The sequence below is a fragment of the Pagrus major genome, chromosome 19 (genome assembly GCF_040436345.1).
Source record: "Pagrus major chromosome 19, Pma_NU_1.0".
In the NCBI taxonomy this organism is placed as follows: domain Eukaryota; kingdom Metazoa; phylum Chordata; class Actinopteri; order Spariformes; family Sparidae; genus Pagrus; species Pagrus major.
Genome location: NC_133233.1, coordinates 12,490,553 through 12,517,913, shown reverse-complemented (window position 1 = coordinate 12,517,913; position 27,361 = coordinate 12,490,553). Strand labels below are relative to the sequence as shown.

General features: G+C 42.4%; 1 protein-coding gene across 1 annotated transcript in view; it reads left to right on the top strand.

The window, feature by feature from the left end:
- Positions 1 to 20,258, top strand: part of ofcc1 (orofacial cleft 1 candidate 1) — a 194,271-nt gene extending 174,013 nt beyond the window's left edge. Inside the window, exons 23-25 of the mRNA XM_073488057.1 lie at positions 14,401 to 14,598; positions 19,850 to 19,988; positions 20,185 to 20,258. Of these exons, the coding sequence (XP_073344158.1) occupies positions 14,401 to 14,598; positions 19,850 to 19,988; positions 20,185 to 20,258 (411 nt within the window). The remainder of the gene's footprint in view (positions 1 to 14,400; positions 14,599 to 19,849; positions 19,989 to 20,184) is intronic.
- The last annotated feature ends 7,103 nt before the right edge of the window (positions 20,259 to 27,361 follow it).

The following is a 27,361-nucleotide window of genomic DNA, read 5'->3' as shown; positions in this document are numbered from 1 at the left end:
CAACAGCCGCGTGGTTGGTGGGGAGTAAACCTGTTGAGAGTCAAACAACACAGATTGGGATGCTAATGATAACCTGAGTCTGGAAGGCTGGCTGTTAATCATATAAGATGTGTTCTCCATCTTAACCCACAGCAGTGACATGACGGTACCACCTGACCAAAGAGACATCAGGGCCTGCCCAGTAAATTAACATGACAAAAAAGACAAATTGCACCTTTAATTTCATTGCAGAAGTTAATTGAGAAATATTTTGTTTTGCCTTTCAGACAAAATAATATGATAATTGGTTCAGTTCATTGCGGATCATAAACTTGTGAAACACTGACAACAATGCACGCAGTACTCATCAAGCAGCGCTTCACCTGGTGTATCCCTCTCTCTTGCTGTGCAAATGGTACAGTAAAGTTTGAGGCCACCTGAGATGCAAATCTAAACTCGAGAAAAGGAAGAAAAAGCTTTGGAGAGGAAGGCGGACAGAGGGAGCAGCGGGCCGTGACAGGATACACAGGAACCGCTGTCACACAACAATAGAACCCTCAGCTCCTCCACAGGAACCCATAACAGCAACACAGGAACACCAGGAGAGGAGAGGAGGAGCTGAGTGCTTCAGCTGCGCAGGAGGTCGTGTAGAGTCAGAGGGCAACTATTGGTCTATGGTGTGTGTGTGTGTGGGTGTGTTTGTGCATTTGTGTAAGCGTGAGGTCACCGGAGTCCTCCCAACCCCCCATAACCTCTTCCAAAGGTTACACTGTGTGACTATCGTGCACATATGTACGTGTGAGTACATATAAGCAAACCTCTTGCGCGCTTGCATGTGCGTGTCACATTAGAGTGGCTTCTTCAATTACAGCCAACGCTTTTCTTCTTTCTTTTTTTTTTGCGGACAGCGCTGTGGGCCCCCAATGGCCCCGGGCGATGGCAGGCAGGCAGGCAGGCAAGGAGACAGGGGCGACGTAGCAGCAAGCACAGCTTCCACAGTCGGAGCATTAGGGAGCTCAATATGAGATATGACTGCAAAAGCTACGTGCCTGTGTTCCTGAAAAGGTCATGGACTTCGCTGGGCAGTAATGTGTGAAAGCGGGGCACAGTGGTTAAAAAAGGAGACGAGTAAAAACAGATAAAGATCAAACACTCGCGTACACTCTCACCTCCTTCTCAATTCACACATAGAAGATTTTATGGACGCGAAACACAACCACGCGGACTGACCGATTTGAAGTAGTGCGAGATTAAAATAGAACAAATACTTGCTGTTTGCAGGGCCTTTTGTGCACATGTTCCCTGAGCTTACCTCTATAGCTTAAATGAGCTATGGGAGCTGAGCTGTTCTCCATTACTCCGTCCCTTGCACTCCTTTTTCAGTCAGCATTGTTCTCTGTGACACACATGCCTCTTCTCTGACCTCTGTTTAGCACCATACACAATAGCTTTCTCAAGAGACCTGGGCATGTGAGGGCATGGACACAAGGTGAGCTATTACTCAGTTGGTCTGCAGACACAGGTAATTTTGGTTGTTAAACAGACAAAGGGTGGGAAATATGTGAAAAAGGCGATCACTAGGACTGCACGCTATTTTTTTGTATTAGTGGCAACACTGTCTGTTATGGTTTATTCTAATCACAGAAGGGGCTGCATCTCTAAAGCCCACAGAGCCCAGTCAGAGGGTAAAGCCTCTCTCAAAGATCACAGTGTCTATGGATTATGTAAGATATGTAACGTCTTTCTCTAGACATTACATTTGAAAAAGTAGGAGTCATCTTATGTTTGAGGATTTGACATTTATGCATCCAGGAGGTTCTGGCTACTGTTTCTTGTTTTGCAGCCACAGAGGAACTATATTCTTCACGAGTGGAGAGCGACTCCTGACACCTTTACTGTCTTTTAAATGGTTGCAATTTCTAGCTCTCGTTTTCAACCAGGAGAGGTAATGTCATGGTAACTGTATTTGTTTAGCAGTAAATAAATCGGATGAAAGTCATTTTTAGCAGATGCAGTATGCTTTGTACAGTGCTACATACATTACATCTTCCATAATTGTTATATCCAGATATATGTATTGATACATGTCAGGCCAATTGACAGAATGTGAAGAAACAACAGTGTTGACATTATGTCAAAGACGTCTATGTACTGTGTTGCAGAGATGTCTATTGAAGTTAGCATGCTAACCAGCAACCCCAGTCCATCCTGTCTGTAATACCACCTTTACCGATAGCCCCCCGTAGTTTTGGCTGACAGATAAATGGCAGCTATTAGTGTGAGAATGAAAAAAAAAACTCAAAAAAAGATCATGAAATGAAATATTCTTTCTATTCTATTGTCCTTACAAAAAATAAAATTACAACTGTACACCATCTGAATTCAAGTTACCGAACTAAGATGAGCTTAATTGCCTAGTCAACTCATCATAAAAGCAGCCGGGGATACCTGCAAAGGAGCAGCAGCTGTCAGGAACTCTGGTGATAGGGTGCCCCTTTGTTTTTGGAGCTACCTTTGAATAATGGCCATTTCACAAATTATACCCTTAAGGTTCCTCTGGGGCTATTCCATTGGCATTTTTGGCTGGTCCAAGTCAAACCATGTTATGTTGATTTGCGTTTCCATTACCAGTTTACGTAAATGTGCTCGAAGCAGGTTGCCGTGACATTCTGCGGGCTTTGTCATCATTTAGGGATGAATTGTAGCTTTTTCTTCCTCTTCTAGATCCATTTCCTCATCCATAACAGATACATTCAAACTGAACATTTCTTTATGTTGTAACTTTACATTTGTTCAAGTTGAAGTTCTTATTTCTCTCAGGTCACAGCACTGTGCATGTGCTCTGCTCAGGTTTAGGCCCAATAACCACCTAGTTAGGGTTAGGAAAACATCATGGTTTGGCTAAACACCTGTTTTGGTCACCACAATCACAAATGGAGATGGTCTCCTTCAACAACCACCTGCTTTTCACGCCACTAAAATGGCTCGAAATACCCTCAGGTCTCGTGAAGAAACACCCGTTTTTTTCGCCATAAGAACAGCTGGAAATGTCCCCAGGTGCTCAGGTGTTGGCTGTTTGGTAGCCTTGTTGGCTTTAATAACGCCACAACCATCCCCTCCACCTCCTGATGTGAAAGTCAGCTAATAAGCACCTAATGCGAACATGATACGCCACATTTGCAACAAATGTCAACCTTGGACATATCTGTGGTTTGCAGAAACGTTAACTGCTAACAACCAACAACCTCTGCAGAGTGTAATAATAAATAGTGCTTAAGAGTCTGCTGCTTTTAAACATTGCTCAAGACACGTATGCCATCAGTAATAGACACACCCTCATGCAGGTAACGCTGTTATAATGGAGATGCAGACCACTACCATTTGACACACCGACCAAACCGAGTCATGCCAAGCCAGCACATGTGTATGGAAAAGGGCTACTCCTGTTTTTGCATAAATTCCACCAGGTGATGATCCGGCTAACCTCACAAACAGCCACTTTAATGTCTCATCCCAATTCTAAACAGGCCCACAGTTCCAGCGCGGCAGACTGAGAGAGAAAGGAGAAAGTGTTCCAGTATGAACTCGTCGGTGTGAACAGTTTAATTACAGGGAGTGTCAGCCCCATTGCTTAATGTGTCCCTCACAATTAATCCAGGGAGAGGATGTCATTATCTACCAAAGCCCGGGCCTGGGCAGGCTTTTCTGTCAGAGGGAGAAGAGGGAGGGAGCGAGGGAGCGAAAGAGAGTCAAAAGAAGGAAGTGCCTTAAGTCAGCAGCCGGCAGTATGGTCGACCTCGGTGTCACAAAAAAGGATCAGGCTGAGATTCTCTGAGATTATCTCCAAACACTGTGTTCTTCAGATTGTTTCGGACACTTGTCTCTTGTGACTCCATCAATGAGAAAGAGATTTTCTCCTTTAATTTCTTCATAATATGAAGCTTCGCCCGTCAGCTGTCAAAACATGTCCAGCTGGAAGAAGTTACTGACGCCAGGTTTTCACTGCTTTGAAACGCTCCTCCGTCCGTCCCTTCTTCTCCTCACCCTCCTACCTCCCCTCCTTCCTCCTCCATCAGGGCAAGACCTACGGAGCCTGTTCCCTTGCCATCCCATAATGTACAACAGAAGGCAACAAATTGGACTATTGAAGAGTGAGCACTGCAGTCACGGAGCCAAAAATAAAGAGGGCTCATCTTACGCTGGAGGTTTTGCAACCAAAGCACCTGGCTCATATCTGTCGTGTGGATATAGAGTATAGTTTAAGCAAAACGCTTCACTGATTAATGTGACTTGTGTAGGATGTGATCACAGTGGAAAGTTAATTATGTTAGAAGAAGAAATGTACCACATACGCAGTAATTTGCGAACACACAGAGACAATGCAGAATGTAATGCTCACTCAGACACACATACAGAGATGCATATGCAGCCTCTGACTCCGCCGAGGTTTTTACAGCTTTCACTTGACAGATCTGATTCTTTGTGACTGTCCGTCGTTAGTCACTTCTTTTCCCCTTTCTCCCTTCCTTTCCTTTAAAGAGTTTGACCTTGGCCGCCTCCTGCGGCCCGGAGGGGATGAGGAAGGTCTGGTGATTGTGACAGGTGTCGCGTCTTAACAGCCCCACATGACATCCCGAGGAGAGATAGACATTTGGAGGGTTTTTTTTTTTTTTCATAAGGGTTTCACTCATAACCTTAAAGAGACAGTGTGCATGTGTGTGCACGTGCGTGCATGTGCGTGCATGTGTCTGCGCTTCTTACCGATTCCCAGCTCTCATTTCGGTTATTGGCTTGGATACTTATCACCTCCAGCCTCCGAGGCCTGATTAGGTTGAAGCTACTCCAAAGTCAAATTTTGGATATCAAAGGCAACACTCAACTTTGGCATCTGTCTGCAGCATCTTAATACGAAACCTGGGCTCCTGACGTTTTGAGAATCGAGCACAACGTCTTAAAATACGTGTTCCGTACATCTTAAGTGAGTAAAATACATTTGCAAGGATTAGCAGGAGGAGGCTACACCTATGAATTAATTTGGTGTAAGATTTCATGAAAATCTAAATAGTTGTGCTGATTGGCCTCTGGTTGAAGATGTGAATTTACAGTTATTCTTCATATTATTCCTTTATTTCATCTTCTTGCTAATATTTTCACTTACACAAATGCATTGTACTATTGCAACATTTCCATCTGGCTTATGTTTTGTGGTGTTGCAGGTTTGGGGATACGTATTTGCAGTTGGAGTCAATAATTTAAGGTCCAGCGTGAAGGATTTAGTGGCATCTAGCGGTGTGGTTGAAATTTGCGACCAATAAAATAGCCCTCACCTCACCCTCCCCTACAGTGGCAGCTAAAAACATAAAAAACAGAGTGTTTGGTTTTGTTTGGTTTGTCCATTTTGGGCTTCTGTAAAAACACGGTGGTGAAACATGGTGGACTCAGAATATCAATCAGATGATTCGTATGAATATTACATTCCATTTCTGCTAATAGATCCTCCAAAATCCTGCCAAATCCTACACACTGCACCTTTAATGCGCTCAGTGTTTTCATCCTCTTTGTAAGTGACCCTTGACTTGAAGAAATGTGATCTAAACGTAACTCTCAGTCATGGTGAACAGAGCGGAGCGCGCACATTTTCCTTTGTTAAATAAAGTTGCAGGTAAACTCTAATGTGCTCCAGAACAAACCTGGAAAAGTGATCTCCTTGGGGCCCTGGCTGAGTCAGACGTGGCGTGGAAGTAAAAGATGGGCTACTATCCGAGTTGTTTACTGTAGGCTGCATGGGAGTAGGCTTTATTTTCTGCTAAGAAGATTAGTAACAGTGAATTATGCATATCTTATTTTCTGGATTATCTCAGGCACTCAGAGATACTATCTCACTGGATAATCTCTTTTAAAGTTGTTCGGTTTATTCTGACTGTAAATATAGTCATCGTTGCTTGTTTATCTTTTTTTTTTTCTCGAAGTCCAATTTGGTCTGTGCTACTTTTGCACTTTAACTATGATTACTCAGGTTGAAATATAGTGATCTTTGCTTTATATAATGAGAGGAGGGTGGATGAAAGCCACTGTAGCGTACTAGCCATTTTGTCACTCTGTGTGTGTGCTTCTGTGTGTGTCCCTGCATGCAAATATGAATGGGTAGCCTGTCTTGTCCAGTGGTGCATTTAACCAGACGCAGACCTTTGCTTCAGCCAAATCAGGCCCAACGCAGACAGTGTGCATCCATGCCATTTTCAAGCTGCTCCAATTATATCTGCCGACCGTCCACATATTGGCCAAATTTACAATAATAGCATATCTATTTCCATCCTAATGGCTGACATTGCTTGGCTTATCCATGCATGTATGTCGGTGGTCTTTTATGCTTTGTGGTTTGGTCTGTTCCCAGCCATGTGCAATGTGCTGTAGCATGTCTTGGCCTTGTGTGTGTGTGTGTGTGTGTGTGTGTGTGTGTGTTGCATGAAGCCAGTGCATGCATTAATATCCCTGTGAATGAGCATTTGTGCAGTGTGACTCCCGAAGTATAAACCTTTTGCATCTGTACTACTGTATCCATGCCTATTATTTCAAATTGTGAGCATGTGAACCGTATGTGTGCAAGTGTCCATGAGCCTGTGTTGGCGTGTGTGTGTGTGTGTGTGTGTGTGTGTGTGTGTGTGTGTGTGTGTGTGTGTGTGTGTGTGTGTGTGTGTGTGTGTGTGTGCCTACATACAGTCTGTGGTAGTGAACCCAGTGCTCAGCAAACAGGCCTTGAGCCCGGGCCAGCTCTGACAGACAGCAGCGGCGGCGGTGGTGGTGGAGTGGAGGGATTGACCCTCTATAGCTTAGAGAGCCTCTGCACAGTGCACACTCCTCTCCCCCCTCCTCCCCCCTTCCTCTCCATCTCCCCACAACCCTCCCTTCCCTCCCTCCCACCCCCCACTCCCTGCTGCCTAGCCCCAAGCGCCCGCAGGCCCTGGAGATGCACGCATGCGTTGCCTCACTGTGTGAGGCTTTGTCTGTTTGTGAGCATGGATGTGTGTGTGTCTGTGTGTGTGCGTGTGTGTGTATGTGTTAGCATGTAGATGAGTGTTCCTATGTGTGTGTGTGTGTGTGTGTGTGTGTGTGTGTGCGTGTGGATGAGGATCTGTGGACAAAAGAAGCAACCATGTCTACCTCTTCTCTCACTTGGCAATAATCATTGATGCTCCTTTCTGCTCTCTCTGTGCTTTTCATGTTATCACTGCCTTTTGTTTTGAAATGTGGCGACAAATCTGTGTCAAATGGTAACACCTAACAACATTACAGCCACAATATAAATAAGAGACTGAAAGAAAAAGGCTATTAAAATCAATATAGTCATCCGGTTTTAGAAACAGTAGCTTTCATACAGTAGTTAGGGTCAGGTTTAGCAGATTAGCCATTTCTATTAGACATACATTGGAGAATGCTGACAGATTATCATTGTCAGCCAAGTGGTACTGAACCTCCCCTCCTAAGCAGTTCCTATTGCTCTGATATTATATTTGCTTGATACAAAAGAATGATCCTTAAATCTTTCATTCATTATTAATGACAAGCATCATTGGCACTAGTAGGCCTGGTCCATTCCCACGACTAGGTCTGTGCAAGGCAAGCAGTGTAGACAGCCTGGAGTTGTATGACATAGGTTCAATAGACCGAACCACAATATTTGTTTATGATAACTTCCTGGTAGAAAACCCCTGCATCACAATTTAACCATCTTTTTGAAAGATGCTATTTCAAAGTGTATTTATCTGATTCATATGAAATGATGTTTGATGCTGTCGTAGCTTATTAATAACAAAACTTTCACAAACGTTGAGTTGGAGACCTAATTAATCTGTTGGGCCACAGGCAAAAAAAAAATGACAGCTTAAGTTTACCCCAAACTAGCAATTAGCTCGGCGAGATGTGCTGTTGGGTAGATATTAAAGACGCTAGCAAAGCAACATGATACATAAAATACACACAGTCGAAACTTCAGATGGTTCGACCACCATGTTTTACTTATCTTTAATGTTACCGTTAAAATGGCAACACAAATAAGTTTACATATCTCCACAATGCAAACAAACGGCCAGTTTTCTAGCTGGAGGTAGTTGTTGTTATTACCATGTCACAGTGATTCAGTCTATTGCAGACATTGTAGGATGATAACTGGCAATGAAAGGTTTTGATACAATGTTGACTGATGTCTCTGTTTTATCTAAATAAAATCAGAGACAAAAGTTTGTTTTATATCAATTCACTGTGATAGAGAACATCAGAATCAGCTACCTTGGCCAATGTGTACACATACAAGGAATTTAACACCAGTTTTTCATTGCTCTCATGTGCTTACACAGGAATAGACAACAGGATAATAAAAACTGAACAAATAAAGGTGAAGAATGGTCGAGAATTAAGATAGTCAGGACTGTGTTGTACACTACTATGTGAAAATAAGTAAATAAATGTAAATAAGTAAAACTCTATATAAAGTCTATATACAAGTTGTAAACAATACAAACAGAGCAAACAAATAAATATTGAATGAATATGTGAACATGGAGTGGATGGTTTACAAGCTCTCTTTGAATGTTCAGGCATATTTGAAATTATTGTGCGGTTGCTTCAGCACCAGACTTCAGGACAGTCCAAGCTCTCAACTTTACAACCCTGTACATCCCTGAGTGCTACCAAACTGACCTATCTTAACCAGCTGCAGTGGTCCAAATGAAGTATCCCACCAACAACAACCAGAACTGCTCAAATATGTAGTTCTAAATGCTTCCTACGTAAGTTATGATGCCAACACTTCTGTGACTCAGATTTGGTTCATCTTTGGTACAACATCAAAATGTATTTAGAGAAAACTGGCTAATAACTAGATGACTTGGCACCTTATAAACATTTCAAAGGATGTGAGTGCTGAAAATACTCCAGACTTATTACAAGATGCCGCTACCAGCCAAGCCCATATATGGTTTTTCCTGTTTATTTCCAAACTTACTCAAGCACCATCCACATCCAAATTCCCTTGGCCAGACCGAGCTATACTTCACTTCCTAATTCCAACTTCTTCCAGGTATTAGGACTAGTACTCTTTCCAGTTCGTTACAGCTATAAATCTGTCTTCAGCCATAGCACAAGCTCCACATCCAGCTCCCTTCCCAATCCTGACATCACCCCTTCTAAGTGCCAGAACCAGCCACAGCCCAATTCCAAGTACCAGGTCCAAAACCATCCTCAGTTTTCTCCCAAATCAAAACCTATATCCCCCACACCACAGATCTCCAATCTCTACCCTAGTCTCAGTCCCAACCGTAGTCCCAGCCACAGCCGGGGCTTCCATGTGCGACTGACACATAAATAACCAAGCCTGTCCGCCACCCAGGCAAATTCAAATGCACCTGTCAAAGTGATGAAGCACCCGCCCGCAGGGAAGCATTGTTTACATTTTCACTCCACTCTTCGCAAAAGTGAGATTCTAATTATTTTCCCACTGTAAATTAAAGCCAAGTGGGACAGAACTACAAACCAAAATGATCATGGCGGTGGCAGGAGGAAAACGCCCAGTCCTCCGATGTGTGACTGCGCAAAGGGTGGGAAGCGGATGGAGAAAGCGCGTGGGTGGCAGACAGTGGGAAGGTCAGCAACTTTCGTCTTTAAGAGGGAAGAAAGCGAGAGAGAAGAGAGGGGGAGAAAATGGAGGTATAACATTCACTGTGTCTACTTCTGTGGCGCTCATTACAAGCAGGGTCTGGAGAACTTCAACCAACTGGAATACATTATTCCCTCACATTTCATACATAATAATGTGCCAAAAATGTGCCGCATTATTTTTCATACCAATGGACACAGAGAGAGAACGAGAGACGGAGAGAGGGAGAGGTGGAGAGAGACAGGGGAAAGATTTAATTAGTTCATGGGAACATGCAAATGGAAGGTAAAATTAGACAGAGGGAGGGAGACCTGGGGAAGAGAGAGTGCACGAATGGTAATGATGGCTATCTAGTTTGGATCAATCATTAAAGGATCAGGGGGACTGACAGGCCTGTTCGTGCCCACGCCTTAGGCTCCTGTGCTGGACAGTCGCCAGCCCGGCTCAGTCTGCCTGCCCATTGAGACGTTTCCCTCTCTCGTCGTTTCAGTTCGGTCGCACACAGAAGCACACACAGGTATTTCTATCACTCACAAAACATTTACTTAGGTGGCCACATGTATACTCAAACTTTTCACAATAAAAGTTTGATATTTAATACCTAAGAAAAGGGCCTTGTTATTATTCTTTTGATTATTATTCAGTGATGCGTCCCCGCTCATCAGTGGTGGAAAGTATCTAAGTAAATTTACTCAAGTTCTGAATTGAAGTGTACTTTACTTGATTATTTCCATTTTCTGCTCCTTTGTACTTGTATTACACTACAATTCAATGTGAAATACTGTGCTCTTTACTCCACTACACATGTTTAATAAGTTACTAGTTATTTTGCAGAACCAGTTAATAATATAATATATGATCAACAAAAAACATAGTAAGTACAGTAAGTAGTAGTGGTAGTAAGTACATTTCTGCAAAACCACAGATAAGTTAAACATTTTCAATTTTTCTTGTGTCACAATGCTGCCTCTATGCTCTGGTTAGGGTTAGGAAAACATATTGTTTTGGCTTAAAATACCTGTTTTGGACACCACAAACAGGCCTCATTAAAAACAGCCGGTTTTGTTGCCATAAACATGGCTGAAAATAGTGCCGAGGTCTCCTTAAAAATATCCTGTGTTGTCACATTTCAAAGTGTTGGAACACTGCGGTCCCCCATAAAAAACATCCAGTGGTTTAACATTTACAAATGTTAAACGCAGATTTGAACTCTGGCTTGCAGCCTCCTGCTGCAAAAGATCTGAGTACTTCTTCCACCTCTGCCCCTCATGGAAGCATTTCAAAATGGTGGATTAAGGCACATGTTAGTTATCTGTGAGTGACTCTCTAGGCCTGTGATTAGGTCCCATTTTGACACTGTGTTTTGATTATCATCCGAACATAGCAAAGTTTTCTGCGAGGTCATGGGGTCGAGTTTTGGGAACTGTTGTGGTTGTCGGCAGGGACATGCTGGATGGGGTCAGAGCAGAAATGTCCTTTTCTAATAATGGTCAACTCTAGACACTGTGTTTATATCCGACATGTCACAAAATGGATGGAAATGTCAGACACTGATATTTGTGACAGTCAAGGACATGTGAGATAAATATATAAAATACACTGTATAGCTATTACTAGACCAGCCTGTCACCCAGTGGAAAATTACTATTTAATTCCCAGAAACCATCTGCCCTCTTTTTTAGCTGTTAGTTGCAAGTTCAAATCCTAATTTAGGTATGAATATGGGTCACTTTTTAAATATAACACAAAAGAATATCCCTTTTAGACGTATGTATCCTTTTATCTCCGAGGCAGTGATGCCTATTTTTTGGCCTCAAACTAACAAAACAGCTAAAGAATTCCAAATCCATCTCCTGACAGACTTTATATTTGCACGCACTTGAATAAAAATGATTGACAGGTCAGTCAAATTTTATTACAAGTCACAGTGGATTCTTAAAAAGAAAAGCCTTCCACAGGCGCCTGCATTTAAGTACTGATTGCTTTTATTCTGCATTCATATGTGGTATGGTGTGATTCGGTAGGTGTGAAATCGCATCTTCTCCCAGAAAGACAGACAGACTATATTTGTGAACCATGGAGCCTCGTCTGCAGCTGTGCCATCCCCACTTCCTGTGCCCCTGTCCCTCCCTCCCATTCTCCGCGTGCATTTGCGGTAATGTCTACAAATTCTGAAATTTATGTCCTTGCTGGAAAACATGGTTTGCCGTTTATAGTCCTCCGCTAAAAGAAATAAGGCCCGTCTCTCCTGATGCAAGTCAAGGGACTGATGCAGACTCTATCAGATTTCTAAATACAGACCCCAACAATAAATCCCGGCTTGATTGGGTTTGAATTGGGTTAGCTCACTTGAATGCTATCTGCTTAACCCACAGCTGGCCTGTCTGCTCCATGCAGGCATTGAACCTAAATCAGTCACTTAGTGCTATCAAATGGAACAATGGTGGAGTGGAGAGAGCACTCAAGCTAGGGCTAGAAGCCAGGCTAGCACCATAACGCAACACAACAGACCAGAACAGAGTAGTGTAGAGCAGACAGGCCCCTCTAATGCTCTTTCCTTTTTGTGTCTCAGCAGTGATACATCCTGAGAGCCATGGTGCATTGCATGTAATGGCATCACCCAAACCGAACACACAAACACCTTTTCAGGCTTTTGTCTAGTCTTGTCAACTGGATTTCACGTGCTAATTAGCGTAGGATGGTGGCATGGCTAACATCAAAAAAATCTATTTTCATGCAAGCCAAAATACATGCACATGCACACCACACAGGGGAATTTAAGCAGGTGTGTTTAACCAAAGTGACTTAGAGTACAGAGGCTCAATCCACGGTGCTTCTATCACCGCTGTACAGCTGGGTTTAAGAAATCCTCGACGGGGTCATAGGCACACTTCCTGTGACCAGTACGGTGGGAAAGTGGGATGTTTTCTCACTTAGTTTTTCCCCTCATGACTTCAAATGTTTGCGAGCTCTTACTGTATAATGAAACCACGACTTAGGAAGAAATCTAGGAGTTTTTCTACACACTCCTCACTTGTGTTTTCCTCATAAAGAGGGGAAAAAAGCAGCAAATCAACATACACACACTATCCAAACAGACTGATTGCTGCCTAGCAGAGGTGCTGATTACTTAAGGAATTCAGGTAATCAGTTTCCCCCAGTGTGGGCCGAGGCCAAGCTAGAGGCAAGGCGCAGTTGAGACGATTCCACTAATGAGCGTCTTAATTAGCGTTGAAGAGATGCATCCCCGCGTCCCCACCTCCTCTTTAGACTCACACGCACACACACATTTTCTTTAAATGTTCCTAACTAGTCTTCTTTCTCTCTGCCCTTGTGACTCTTTGACATTATGACAATGAGGTCCTTTCTACTCATGGGGCCGTCTGGTTTGCAGTTGATGCAGTGTCTCTAATTGCAAGCTGGGGTAATGGCTCCCACTGTTTTCTCGGTGAAGTGCCTAGAGTTGTGTTTGGCTAACCGTTTATAAGTGTGGGGTGACATCGATACACCACCAAATTAAACCTCTCCTTCAGCTTGACCCTGCCACTCATGGCCCGCTGAATGAGTTTGCCTTTTTTTCCTTTTTTTCCCGTAATTTTAGACGAATCATAATTACGCAGCCAATTAGGGGGTCACCTTGAGTTTTACAAACTGCTTGAAAAACTTCCTCCTCTTTGTGACTCTGAGTGGGTGTTTGTGAAGTTTGTGTGTGTGTGACTTGGTGTGTGTGTGTGCATGAGGTTCACCCTGGTATAAGTCTATGGTGTGAGAGTTAATGTTTGGATTGTGGTCCATATGGCACCCATACACATACAGAGACACGCAAATACCCTTCAAAAGTCTCCCAAAAGGGCTACCTATACCTGGCAGTATTGGGTTAGGGATGGGGATCGGGGTTAGGGTTAGTGTTAGGGTACAATTTGGGGTTAGGGTCAGGGTTGGGGTTATATTTACTGTCTGTGCATGTGAATATACTATTTTGTCTTTCAGTTAATATGATGTGTAAGATCTATCATAATGCATGTGATCAGACATTCGAGCCTTCTCCAGTACGGCACAGAGCTTCCATGATCTTCACACATGGATGACTTCGAGTTACATGACCTATATAACGTGTTACACGCTCCGCTTGCTCTCACCCTAACACAGAGGGGCAGCGCATTACAGGTGTGTGTGAGCCCCCAACACACACACACACACACACACACACACACACACACACACAAACACAAAGAGTCATAAACAAGCCTGCCATCAGGATTATACATATGTATGCATGATCACAAACACAACCTGTCTCTTTACCTGCCATGGATCAGGCCCCATAGGACTCATGCACTGCTAGGAATTAGTGTGCCGGTATACTGTACGCCAGTGGTGCTTATCTGGTGGCTGCAGTTAATTAAAAAAAACATCTAAGCTGTTTACAAGGTACAGTTCTGTCTGATTTTAATATGTTGCACATGGGATTTAAAAGATACTGACACTTATTTTTGAGTAATTTGAGGAGTTACTGCTATAGCGATGGTTGAGGGGTGTTTTACATCGAATATATCCCAGGTTTGATGGAAACCTTTAATCTTTTTTTGAACAAACTTTCTTTTCTAAATGATTCCCTTCATTTTTGCATGCATTTTTTATGTCTTCTTATGTTAATACAATAGTATTTAGCATCCCACTTTGAGGCCTTGGATATCAGAGCTTTCCACAAGCTCTTGAACATACTGTTACAAATATACCATCATCTCCCTTTGTGTGTGCTTGATTAGGTGGCTGTCTATGACTATATCTGCCCAGTGGACAACCCTTCTGCAGGCTCTGCAGCCCCTTGTGAACCCCAGACGGAGGGTGCACCGCTACCAGAGGGAGAGACCAGCACCCATGTTGCAATCTACACCCTGTACCTGAGCGGGATGAAACAAAGATACAGGCACTTCCTCCGCCAACCAGATGGGGCTATCAGTGAGGTGGGATACAAATTGTGTATTATTGTATTACAAGATTCCAAAAAAGTGTTTTCATTATATTTTTGAATTTGCAATAAATACAAGGTTGTATTTGGCAATATTCAGGGTCAACTCTACCTTATCATATTGGTGATGGAGTTAAATGCCTGACCGAAAATACAGAGAGAGCACATATGTACGCCAAGGCAGGGAAATAAGAAGGAGAGGACAAATAGAAGGGAAAAGGGTGGAGAGATCGGTTGGAGGTTCACAAAACACTCCCTCCTCTCCCCTCCTCTGTCTCTCCTCCCTCTCTGAACAGAGGACACAAACAGAAGCAGTAACTAGTTCATTATTGTGCTTCCATAACAATCAGAAGACAACAGTACAGCTCTGTGGTCTGAAAGGGTGAATAACTGTGACAGATTTTTATTTTTTCCTCGGGTGAAACCACATTCAAATGATTGCTTCTTTTCAAACAGGTAATGACAGGACTAGCCCTGAGAAACGAATCAAGACTTAGTTCATCATGTGGATGTCGACTACAAGTCAACAAAACTCACCTTTTTCTTGGCCTCCCCTGCCTGTAACAACCATTTAAAGCTGTGTGGTATAATAAAAATTCCAGCGCCCCCATCCTGTTTAACACTGTGTTATGACTTATGATGAAATGTAATTTGATTCGAGGGAAAAAAAAAGAAGAAGCACACAATGCTGCCTAACTTTGCAGGCGCATTGTAATTATCGCAACTTATATTTAGCTCCTCGTCCTCCAAGTCCCTGCAAGACAGGCAGGTCAGAAACAGACTGGCTCACAGATTGTTGCCTAATTAAAAGTAGTGCTTTGTGACAACTGCTGCAGCAGCAAGAAGTCATTCCTTTCCTCAATCATTCTGTCAGTCGCCCAAGAGCAACCTGGATCGTCCCAACAAAATTAATATTTTGAAGTTTGAATGTCAGAGGAGTGAGTGAGGAGGGGGGTGGTATGCGCTAACAATTAGCTCTGAGGCTCTTTTGCGTTCTAATGGTTCTCCGTCATAATTTGAGTGATGGTGAGCTTATGTGAGTAAACACACAGCGTGGTATATTTATTACTGGTGTCGCGGTGTCTGTGTGTGCGTCTGTGTGTGTGTGTGTGTGTGTAGCCTCTAGACCTGTGCATAGCAGATGAGACATCTGGGGGGATTGTTCAGAGGCAAACAGCACACACTGGTTGACACGGACAAACACGTGCAGATCTTCTCTTAGTGTGAAAAACACTCACGACACAAATTTACAACACTCATAACCCGGACACGCTCACGAGAGAATGAATTCCTGCAATGTGCAAAATCATATCTACTGTGCTGATTCTTCATTCTTCAAACTGTGAGGGGAGTTTCATAGAGGCCACGTTAAGTGAAAGATAGGTGTTACTGTCCTTGGGAAACACATTCACACACACACAAACACACACACACTCTCTATCTCTCTGTTGCTCTCTTTTTTCTCACACACACTGCGTCCCTTGGGTGTTGCTGTCTGCTCCTCGCAACTTAACAGGCAGGGACCTCCAGTAGCAAGAGATGCCGATGGCGTCCTCTTTCACCCGCTGGTAGTGGGGAGCGATAACACCGACGCTCAGCACCGCCGAGAGAGCACGATGCCATTCCCCCCCTTCGCCTCGCAGCGCGGACCCCCGCTCTACATATTCAAAACTAATCCTCCCCTGAATATATAGACTGGTTTTATGTATAGAGCAAGATCCAGGAATCACCAAAGGGCATCCCCTGCACTCGCAAGAACACTTGAGCTGATTTTATTAGTGCTTTATATAATTCTGGCAGCGATGCACACACTGCGACAGGGTGCTGTGTACAAACTGGCCTTCAGATGTAAGGTGACAGCTCCTCAGAGAGGAATAAAAGCCGTGCCGGCACTTCTACAAAAATTAAATAGATGAAAAATATAGAAAGCTGTGCTGTGAGTTGCAGTGACCACAGTAATGCAGAGAAGTTCTTAGATTTATGACATTCTAAAGCAATTTTATGGGTTTTCCCGTATAGGCTTATTACTTTATTCACTTATCCGAATAATAGCATGTTTTATGGTGATGTGGTTACACTGTTACGTTAGCAGACGCGGTATTATGTAGCATGAATCCTGTTTGAGCAATAAAAACTAATCTAATTTGTTTTACTTTAAGCCAAATATGCTGAAGTGTATTCACTATTTTCACACAGGCTTTCTTGCGTTTTATCAACATATGGTTACTTTTGGCTTAACGTTTCAATACAGGACATGTACTGTGCACAAAGGAAACATTTTGTTCTCATTATTATTATTATTATTATTAGTTGCTGTAGTCGTAGTATCTACCATACATTAATTATTTTTATTCTGTTTTGAAATTAGCGTAGATGACACTTGAAATAGGAGGAGGAGAGTGACAATAACGTGACTCTATCCTCTGTCCCAGTTAGTTAAAAGACTAATCCTGCTACTTAAGGAGTCTGTTTCCATTTACTGAGGAAATATTGACGGATGGCTCATTTCCTTTAAAGAGCTCTGTTTTCTCAGGCAGTGTCCTGGACACCAATGCCCCGGAGGTCTTGCTCCTCCCTTAGACTAACATGACCACAGCTCCGGGGGTCGGCAGCTTTGCATAATACCCTCAAATTTACACCCAAAATTTGTCTAAACGAACACCTTAAAAAGCAAGTCCTGGAAGAAGTGCCCTGAGCTATAGACACTGTTTGGAAGGAACAGAACAGCGAGGTGTGTCCTGTTTGATTTGCTGGAGAGTGAGAGTCATGAGAAACTGAATATTTCTGCTGTTTATTCAGCCATTATTGAACCAGAAAGGTTTTTTTCTTTTTTTTCTTGCTTTCCGTGCTGCATCGTTAGCAAGAAGTAGAAATGGAGGGAGTAAATTCTGAGTTGTGGGTGTGAAGTAAAATATATAACGATAATGAAGTCTTTATTGAGTTGCATATTGAATTCTGTTTAAAGAAAGTTAATATTAATGATCCATCATATGCTCTCATTCCGCCTGTTTGCCCAAGGCAGATGTCTGTACTATTGACCATGTTGAAAGAATCTTCCAGCTGAATCACAACAATACAAAAAGTTAAAGCTGCGTTCCCATCAGTGTGCTCCAATAAAAGACATTAAAGGTAAAGTGAGGTGTTGCTTTTCAAACACTCATTACCTATAAACAGATGTTCCCCAGCTGCCGACTCGCAAAACGCACTGCTGACAACAACTGTTAGGGCCAAAATTATGCAGGGAAACGCGTCTATATAACCTAGGACCTTCAGAGAAGGCCTCATAACCACTCTGTCTGAAGAAACAAGATGGCTGATGAAGAAATTAATGCAGGCAAAGTCATTATCTTCCCTCCTAAAACCACAGTGGGTTTATGTCCCCCTGTGCCGTTTTTTTCTCCGGGGCTAGCATTTAAGTGTCGACGGACTTATAAAAAGATAGGACAAGCCAACTGTGCTCCTTTTGTCTCCTTTCCTCCATATGGGAGGCAGCAGCATATGCAAGAACTGGCTCAGCTTCTGTAAAACTTCCATTAAAGATGCACAACTAAGGCTCTGCCAGCTTGAATATTACCTCTCTGCGCAAATTATTTATGGCTCGGAAAAAACGCTGATGATGAGCATCTCCAGCGACTTGTATAAATAAAAACACTTTTCTCTGCAATTTCGGCTCGGCTCCCCCCCCCCTTTTTTTTCGAGGGTGGATGTGCTTAACCATTTGTAGAAACAAAAGGTATGCAGTTTATTCACATGGTGAGGGTTTAACTGTATTCATTTAATTATCTTACATGCATGGTTTGAGGGTATGCCCTTATAGTTCGTAGATTTTTATAATAAGGATGACAAAGTTGATAAATGTGATGATGAGTGGTCGTAATGACAGGGACGATGATGAACCGAGGATGAGAAATGGAAGGCAGAGCAACAAAGGATTGAACTTTCATAAGGGACACCTCATCATCATGATATGCCATCAAATCTCTCATTAACAAGGAGCCTTTGTCTCGTCTTTCCGTGACTCAGCCCGCCGTCCGTCTGCGTGTGACGACGACGACGACTCTTCGCCGGACCAAATATTGACCTAATTTAGCATGCGGAGAATATGAAGAAGTTAACCTTTCGAAGAAAAAAAAAAAGAAAAACACCTTGCAGCAACATTAATTGACAAACCGCATCAATTCTCCCTCCTACCCCTCTTTTGTAATTACTCTGCCGCACGTTTGATTGCCGCTGCGGAGCTGAGGACCCACGCTTCATTTGCCGTGAGGTCATCGGCAGCCCTCAGAAATATGAATATGATTTATACAGGAAGTGAGTGTGCTCTGTATGCTGTGTGTGTGCCATCTTTTCGGTATGCGGTGTGTGTGTGTGTGTGTGGCTACCAGAGACACAGACAAGGAGAGAGAGAGGGAGAGCGAGAGAGAGGGGGGGGGGTGTCCTTGGCTACGTACTGTATGTTGCATGAGGAGATTAATGCCTCCCTGGCAGCCATATCTGCTTAGCAGGAGGACTTCTCCAAAGTACACCGCATGTAATTATCTGGCAAGTTTATACTAGTTTTAGATAAAGAAGCACTCTGTGGCACATTTTTTTCAAGTTTGCTCAATTGCTGCTCTATCTGTGTAATTTGCAACCATAGAAAAGTGCCAGCCTACCTTTCTGACATGACTACTTGATGCCGCTGCTATGAAATATAGACGTGTGGAAAGAATGCAGGAGCAATTTTGACTCAACCTATCATTTTATTACATTTCCAGTTATTTTTTTTTTATGCATCACAGTTTCACAGAATGTGTTATCCTCATTTATTTACGCAAAAAAATATATATTTTTGTTTTTAGAGAAGCTGACATGGTGTCATTCTATCATGGCTCATACCAGTGAGATTTAAGTTGTATTTCATATCACTGTACATAAGTAGGCCAACGCGGAGTTGTGAGAGCTGTTTCCCCCTCTGGGACCAGAGGTAGTGTGTCATATAAAGTCTCCATTTCTGCTTCTCCTCCAAGTTCACTCTAAGCACCGGGACAGAGGCAGAGACTATGCATGACAACACTACTTGCAGGCCTCGAGGAAAATAGCAGTTCTCCTGCCAATCTCAGTCACTGTCATCCAAGTTCAACCTGTACTTTGAGATGCTTGATACATTTGGCTTCAGGGCCTCCTGGAACAGCTAAGTTTAACATTGTTCATTTGTTGTTAAGTTTCCTTTCCGAGTCTCGTACTCAGTGGTTGTGTTTCTGAAGGTGATTGGTGACGTGGATGTGGTGGACGAAGCAGCCAGGATGGTGCCCCTCAAGGGTCAGGGCTCCGCCAATCAGAGAGAGGACAAGGGTGGTGCAAGTGTTTCACATCCGCTACGGAAACGGAAGAAACTATTCGGACGTGAGTGATGCTTCTACATTACCATCACCTTTATTACTATCTTAAAAACTTGTTTTTCTATCAGCTTACTCACAGAACACACAAAGAAAAGTAAACCTCATCATACATGTGACCCTCTCACCTGTGCACACCCTTCATACCTGCTGTTTGTTTAGCAGAATTTACACAGTTTCATCCCGATGTTTCGTTCCCTCAGGGTCCCACCGTGTTGAGCCGGTAGGAGGGAGTGGGTGTGGCTCCAGTTTTGCACTGCAAGACCTCCACCAATGATATCAAAGCAAAGGAAGAGATCGTTGGACCTGATCACTCGTTTGGTTTACTTAAAGCTGCAATACGTAAGAATTGGCCAACTGCCGAATTCATACTCAAAACAAACTGGGGGCAGCATATCACCAGAGTAATAGCTAACTGCCGCTAACTGTAGCTGTAGCTAGCTAGTTAGCTTGTTAGCTTGTTTAACCATGCATCTAGTGGTCCAGCCTGTGTTGGTGTTTACACCACTAGCCCAGGAATGTTGAAACCGAAACGGGCTGTGGCTAGCTGGTAAGCATGCTAACTTCACAACACAATACATTGACATCTTAATATCAAGACTGTTATTTCTCCACATTCTGCTGATAATTTTTGTTAATCTTTGAATGTTTTCCACTAAAATTCCTACACATTGTTCGTTTAAGTCTCCATGTCAGTTGGGACATTTCTTGAATAATCCAAATATAATATCTTAATACTTCTTTTTAAAAGCTTTTTCTCAGGAGTATAAAATACGAGTATGTGTGCTGTGTAGTTGTGTAGTTTTTCATGGGTACTAAACTAAACTTTTAGATGTCAGAAAAAAAAAATGCTTAAAGATTCCCTCCACACGTGCAGTATTAAGGTCTATATGAAAATTCCAGAATGTAGGAAAATGCACATAATTTTTATCAGTGATATATTATTATATTGACATACTGTAAAGTCAGTTCTCAAGTATGTGCACTGAAGGCTTCATTCCTCCACACCTGCTGAATATTGAGCCAGGATCTGCTTCCAAAGAAGTTGTGATCATGCTCGTAGGCCCGCCTCCTGAAGGTGTACTTTGTAGTTTTGTGGAAGAAATTTTAATCAGAAGATGTTTATTGATTGATTTTTGGTTTTATTGGTGATTTTGGTTTTACTTTGTTTGTATTTGGCGGACCCTGCCACCTTTCTAGCTTCAAACAGTGTTCTGGGGACCTTACTTTCCTCTGAGAACAGCTTGTTTATTCAGTTATGGAAAAATAAATATTTCTGAGTTTGTATCATTACCTCATTAATATTGTAAATATTAAAATTCTGAGTTTGAATTTCTTCTCCAAAACTACATAGTGCCCCTTTAAAATCGCATTTTCAATGAGCAAGAAAAAAATTACACTTTTAAGAGATGAGTGTGAAAACATCCTTCTACACAGTGAAGCTCTGTAGAGACGAGGAGAAATGCATTTATGAGTGAAGGGGGACTTTAAAATAGTCTTAAAGGTAAAAAGATGGAAGGTTGACTCATTACAATGAAGGATAAAGTAAATGATATTGCTCTTGCATCCCTCTGCAAGTAAACATAAATAGTATATGTGAACTGAGTGACTATTTGTAACCTAATAAACAATGTTCAGCAACACTTCTAATGAATGCAGGTCGTTAGGTGTTCAGCGCTGCCTCAACACAGTGAGAAATGAAGATTCTAAAAGTCACTAATCAGAACACGAGTGATAAAATATCAATATTGGCCTCACATTAAGCAGGATAATATTCAGGCCAGCTTGATTTGTATTGAATATGTGTCTGCTAGCCGGTGCTCAGTGTAATGAAGTGGCTCACAAATCAGGCCGTAATGGCTGCCTACTTACACATATTGCTTAATTAAAGGTTGTGAGCTTATTAGCATGTGTCTCTGGCACAGGGCGCGGGGAGATGGGAATCGGGACTGATGTCGTTGAGGGCCGGGCTTTAAAGGTTTTATAGATAGCTAACCTATCACACTAAAGCCTATACCCCCCGCCCTACCCCTCCTTCCTCCTAAAATCGGATCTTAATAACCTGTCATTTTCATTGATGATGATTCTCCTTTATGGGCAGCCATTACGGATCAAGTTCTGGGTCCTGTCGGAAGGGCGATAGCGGCCATTCGTGCTCGTCATTATGAGGAGCACACCTTACTTTGGCCTTGAAGTTGCTCCTCACCTCCATGTTTAAACCATCGCTGTCGCAGCCTCGGGGCACAATGCATATGGACACACATTTGCTCCCTCACACACACACACCTAACAGCTCTGTTTCTGATAGAGCCACAGGCCTTTTCCAGCCTAAAAGTCCCTATAAAAGGAAGCGGAAAATGTAAGAGAAATTTGATGGCATTTTCAGATTTAACAGTCCATCTTTGAATAATTCTACAGGGAGGTCATTGATTGTTTTCTCCAATGCTCGACAGATGACGATGTTTATTTTTGGTGTATCGTCAGTGTTAACCGGATGTGCTAGACGCTTGTGATGCATCCTGTCCTTCTCTGCCTTTGACACTAGCCAGAACCTATAGAGCTAATGCGCTCCAATTAGAGATCACTCCATTAACAGTGACAGAGCTACACCCCCCAATTCAATCAGCCCCCTAATGAACATTAAGCAGAGACGCTGCCTCTCAGAGATGACAGGAAGCTCTTCTCTCTCGCCGTTTGTCCTACCTTACTACCTCTCTCCCCTTTTTCCTCAAATCTACAGTTCTCTTCTCTTTCTCCACGTGTCTCTGTACAACATGACGCCAGCACGAGAGGCAAAATCAACGCAGCTAAGAAAGCACAAATACTCCTCTGGTCTATGTACCTGTTTTGATATGTTAATGCTTTGATATGAATCCATAATTCTTGATGAATGGCTTTTGTTTCTCGTCCTGCTTTCTCTCTTGTGATGTTCTCTGAGAGCACCACCAGCTCTTTCACTTCATCATCATCAAAACAACACCCCGTGCAATATTTTCCAACTGGGGGCAGAGGGGGCAAAGGTATTTCAATGGTTCAAATATTTGATTGTTAATGACAAACACCATTTCACCACGATTTAAATTTCAAATTGATCCCTGGGAGCAATTATTTCTGGGGGAGAGAAACACGCCGCTAGGTCTGCGCTCCACACATTTGCTGATTTAAGTTAAAAGAAAACCTTTTTGCAGAGCTATCATAAGGGAGCCGCAACTTTTTGAAGTAAGTGCCTGCGTCTGCTCAGAGCCAACCCAACCTGGGGATGTTGCTGGAGAGCGAGAAAAGAGGGGGAAAAATAAAACATAAAAAGAAAAAAATAACACTTTGTCTAATTCTATATTTATGTAGCCCTCAGCTTGAGGTATTCACATAAAACAGTTTGTATTCAGAAGTGCTGCGGTGATCGTTATGCTGCACGTAGAGATCGGCGACTCTTCGGGCACGGTTGGCGGGTGCAGCTCAGCCTGATTCATTTGAATTAAAGTTACCCAACTAAATAAAAGGGATTCAAATTCCCACTTTTGCTGCTTTGTGGGTTTTTTTTTCTCTTTTCAAACCTTTACTGATTGTTTTTTTAAGGCATTTTGAAAGCATTTCTTTTGATGAAGAACTTTGTACATTTACTGTCTTTGCATACATGTGTGTATTTTTCTATTTAACCCAACTTCATTTATGGCAGCTTCTTGTTTGATGTTGAAATGTAAGGAGGAGAGCTCAGTGTTGTGATCAGAGGAAACCGACAGTACAATATCCATCAGGGAAGTCTGATGGTACATTAAGCTGGAATGTGTGTTTACTAGACTTCTCGTACATGAATAATATTTATTTTTATGAAATGCGTCATCTTAAATATTAAATGAAAGTGTAGCATTTGTCTTTCAATCTCTGTCTTTGCATATAATATTTGAAAATGTAAACTTTATTATATTTTTCTAACTTCAGACTGTAAATAAATGTATGTTCCAAGCCTCTCTTCCTCATTGCATTATTTATTTGAATAATTTATACAAAGAAAACTCACCTCAGCTTAAAGACTAGAAAGAATCAGCTCAGCGCCACATCTACTGATCCTCTCCTCCATGAATTTAAGTTGTCCCCAACTATGTGTACCCTGCAACACCAGTGTGACAATGGCATTCATGTCACCGTTGCAGAAAAATAATATGTAAAACAGATATAAATTCCACACCTCTGTCAGGTTTTTGTGCCCGAGCTGTATTCTTCTCCGCTGACCCCTAACATGATTTCCTGGTGCTTAAACCGCGGAAAACACACACGGTCGGGGTGTACGGGAGATGTCAACATCGTGCCATATTTCTGTGGCATCTGGATAGATCATGTGCCTCTCTGCACACATATTTATTTATTTCTCCTCTTCCAGAGCAGTGTCAGGGAGGCAGATGTCCTGCTCACAGGAAAAAAAATCATTTGCGGTGAAAAAAAAAACGGGGAGGGGAGGTGGAGGGAAAAATATATGAATATGCAAATCTTGTCACAGTGTGGAACCTTGTAATGAGTGGGAAATGTTGTCGCCATCTTTCATTATGCAGAGGTCATTGCTTAATGCCAGGCAGCTGGGCCCAGCTTCTTCTCTCCGAGCGCCCCCCCCCCACCCACCCACCCAAACCTCTCCTGTCATCTCACAGAAACTTGAACCAAACTGCGGCCTGGCACGAAGCAAAACAGAGGTCACGGACACACATGTATCCATACACAAAAACACCTGCTTATTGCTGCTGTTGAAGGAGCTTGAGTTTTATTTTTGTCGCCTCACTTCGAGGATTAAAAGATTTTTTAAGACACTTTCTGGATACATAAAAAATGTGACATCACTGGTACCAGAACACTCATGTTTTCAGTTTGTGTTGCATGTGCTCTTCAGGAGAACTTTGCATACATATAAATCTTGCCGTGCACGCTGCTTCTGTGAAGATGCAAAGAGTGATTATGAAACAAATTTGACTCACATCAGTCCACCAGGTAGAACTTGCATGGACGGATGTGTGAGAGCTTGTTTGAGTTGAAAGTTCAAAAGTAGGCGCATCAGGCACCGATCGCGTTCTAGCTGTTGTCGTTCCTCGCCTTCCTTTTGATCAGCCCTTTCGTGTTTGGTGGATTGCTGAGACAGCTCGCTTGCTGTTCTGTCTCCCCTCGCCACAGCTTTTCCTGAAATTTCCGCTGGCGTCTGCCCGACATTGAGCTATGGGGCTAATCATTAGGTAAACCCGTCTCCCTCTCTCTCACGCACTCTTCAAATAATCCCGGGTTTGAATGCTAAAAATGTAATGAACTTCACGGTTCATTGTGTCTGACATTGCTTAATTAATGGGTGCATTTAAAGTACATAGGGCCCCGGTAATTGATTTATATGCATGATTTGCACATACAGCTGTTGGTTCCTGTAGGAGACTCATCACTCAAAAAGTGGCTGTGCTGATGATAGGCTGGCTAGGTAATATCAGGATGTTCTGTTGGCCAGTCAAGCCTGTGGGATAAAAAGACCAATTTATACGTTAGCATATTTTCCTTTGGGATTATCAAGAACTACTTAAAATTTCGACTACGGCATTTTCATATCATATTTTCAACCAAACACTTGTAATAGCTTCAGCCTGGGAACATTTTTTGACATGGAACCCCTTTTTGCCTCATGTAGTATAATTGAATAAAATGACAAAATATAGTTGAGAGACTTTATTTAGATTAGGCTATGCCTGATGATGAGGGTTAGTTCGGTGCCACACAGAGCAATTAAACCTCCTCACGCCAACACGGTGCTTCGGCCCGGCTGTCTCTCTCTAATAGTCTGTGTGCCTGGTTGCCTTCCACACAGACAGCTTGAGTTAATGCACCTGCCAGGTCCAAGCTGGACACAAGCATCACCGACAGTGATGCCAAGGTAGTCTATGGATCTGTGAGCTAAGGTGTGCATCATGCACTGGAGATTGTGTGGGTTTCAATCTGGTTTATGGATGGCAGAGAACACACACTGCTGCTAATCTGAATGAATGCTCTTTATTTGGTTTGGAATGGGAACACTGTGTGCAGCTCTGTTGCTCATGCATTGTGCAGGGTGCTGGAGAGCCAAGCTACTACAGCCATGCTTATACTGTATGCATCCAACCATACTGAATATTCATTATATTATCAGACACAGTGTGCAGTGTGCAATTATCATGATGCAGGTTGTTTATTATAGTAATCAACAAACTCTTCTTAATCTGTGAATACACTGAGTGAAAAAAGAGGCAGTCTTTGTACTGATTATATCTTTTTTGAATGGATTTACATTTAAATGGTGGTTATGAATCACATTTAAAGCAGCAACTTTACTTTCACAAAGGATTTACTTAGATTTAAGTTAGGTTATTTGGTTATGAATTTGGTTAAGTGATTATAAAAAAAACAGTTTGTGAATAGTAAATTCATGCTGGGAAATGTTCACCCATGTACACGAATTGTGTAGATTAAATTTGTGACTATTTTACATAGACAGAAAGTATGCTACCTATTATTCACATCACAGCCCTAAATGTTGTCTATGTTCATGGTCGTTTTAAAGGGTCAATTCGCCTAAATTATGAAACAGAATTTTTTTTTTCATTTTCCTTAGTTTTTGTTTAATTTGTTGCACAGTTTACTTCCTACAAATGAATCCTACAAGTGAGACTTGCTGGGAGAAATTGTCGTGAAGTTGCTGTTGATTTCATTTTTCCATGCTGCGAGCGCTACAACTTAAATTCCATTCAACTATCTCAAAACCCTGCTAATGAAACCAAAACTATCTACATGACTTTATACAGTATGTGCCATTAGACATACAGTATGTGTGGGAATTCTGCTTTTCGTTTTGTCATTTGGGTGAAAAAAACTCTTTTTAGACAGAGGTTCCCACCCACCAGGCTGTGGAGCAGACCAGGTAGGAAGTAAGGAGGCTGTTGTACAGTATATGCCATATACTGTATGTACTGCATCTTTTCTATTACATATTATAACATATCAAAAGGCAGATTATTTGAATTAAAATGTTCAAGAAACTAATTTTATTCACAACATATGACGATGAAAACATTTAACTGGTTACATCACGTGTGGGTCATGCAAGTGAAGGAAGAAAAAATTCCATCCCCTGAGTCCATCAGGAAAATGATTGCTCTTGTCTGGTCTGTGTTGTCAAAAAGATTTGGAACCCCTGCTTTAAAACACCAATCCTTACAGTTTTATTATGGACCTAATTGTTGTTTAAAGCTCCAGTTCCTCTTTATGCTGAGCCACCACCTTTGCAGTGTTAGCATTTAGCCTTCATTGACCGTGGCCTTTATGCTTAGTCAAGGCGTACACGGTGTGGTTATAATTATTGTTTTCTGTGGAGATGTGGAGGTC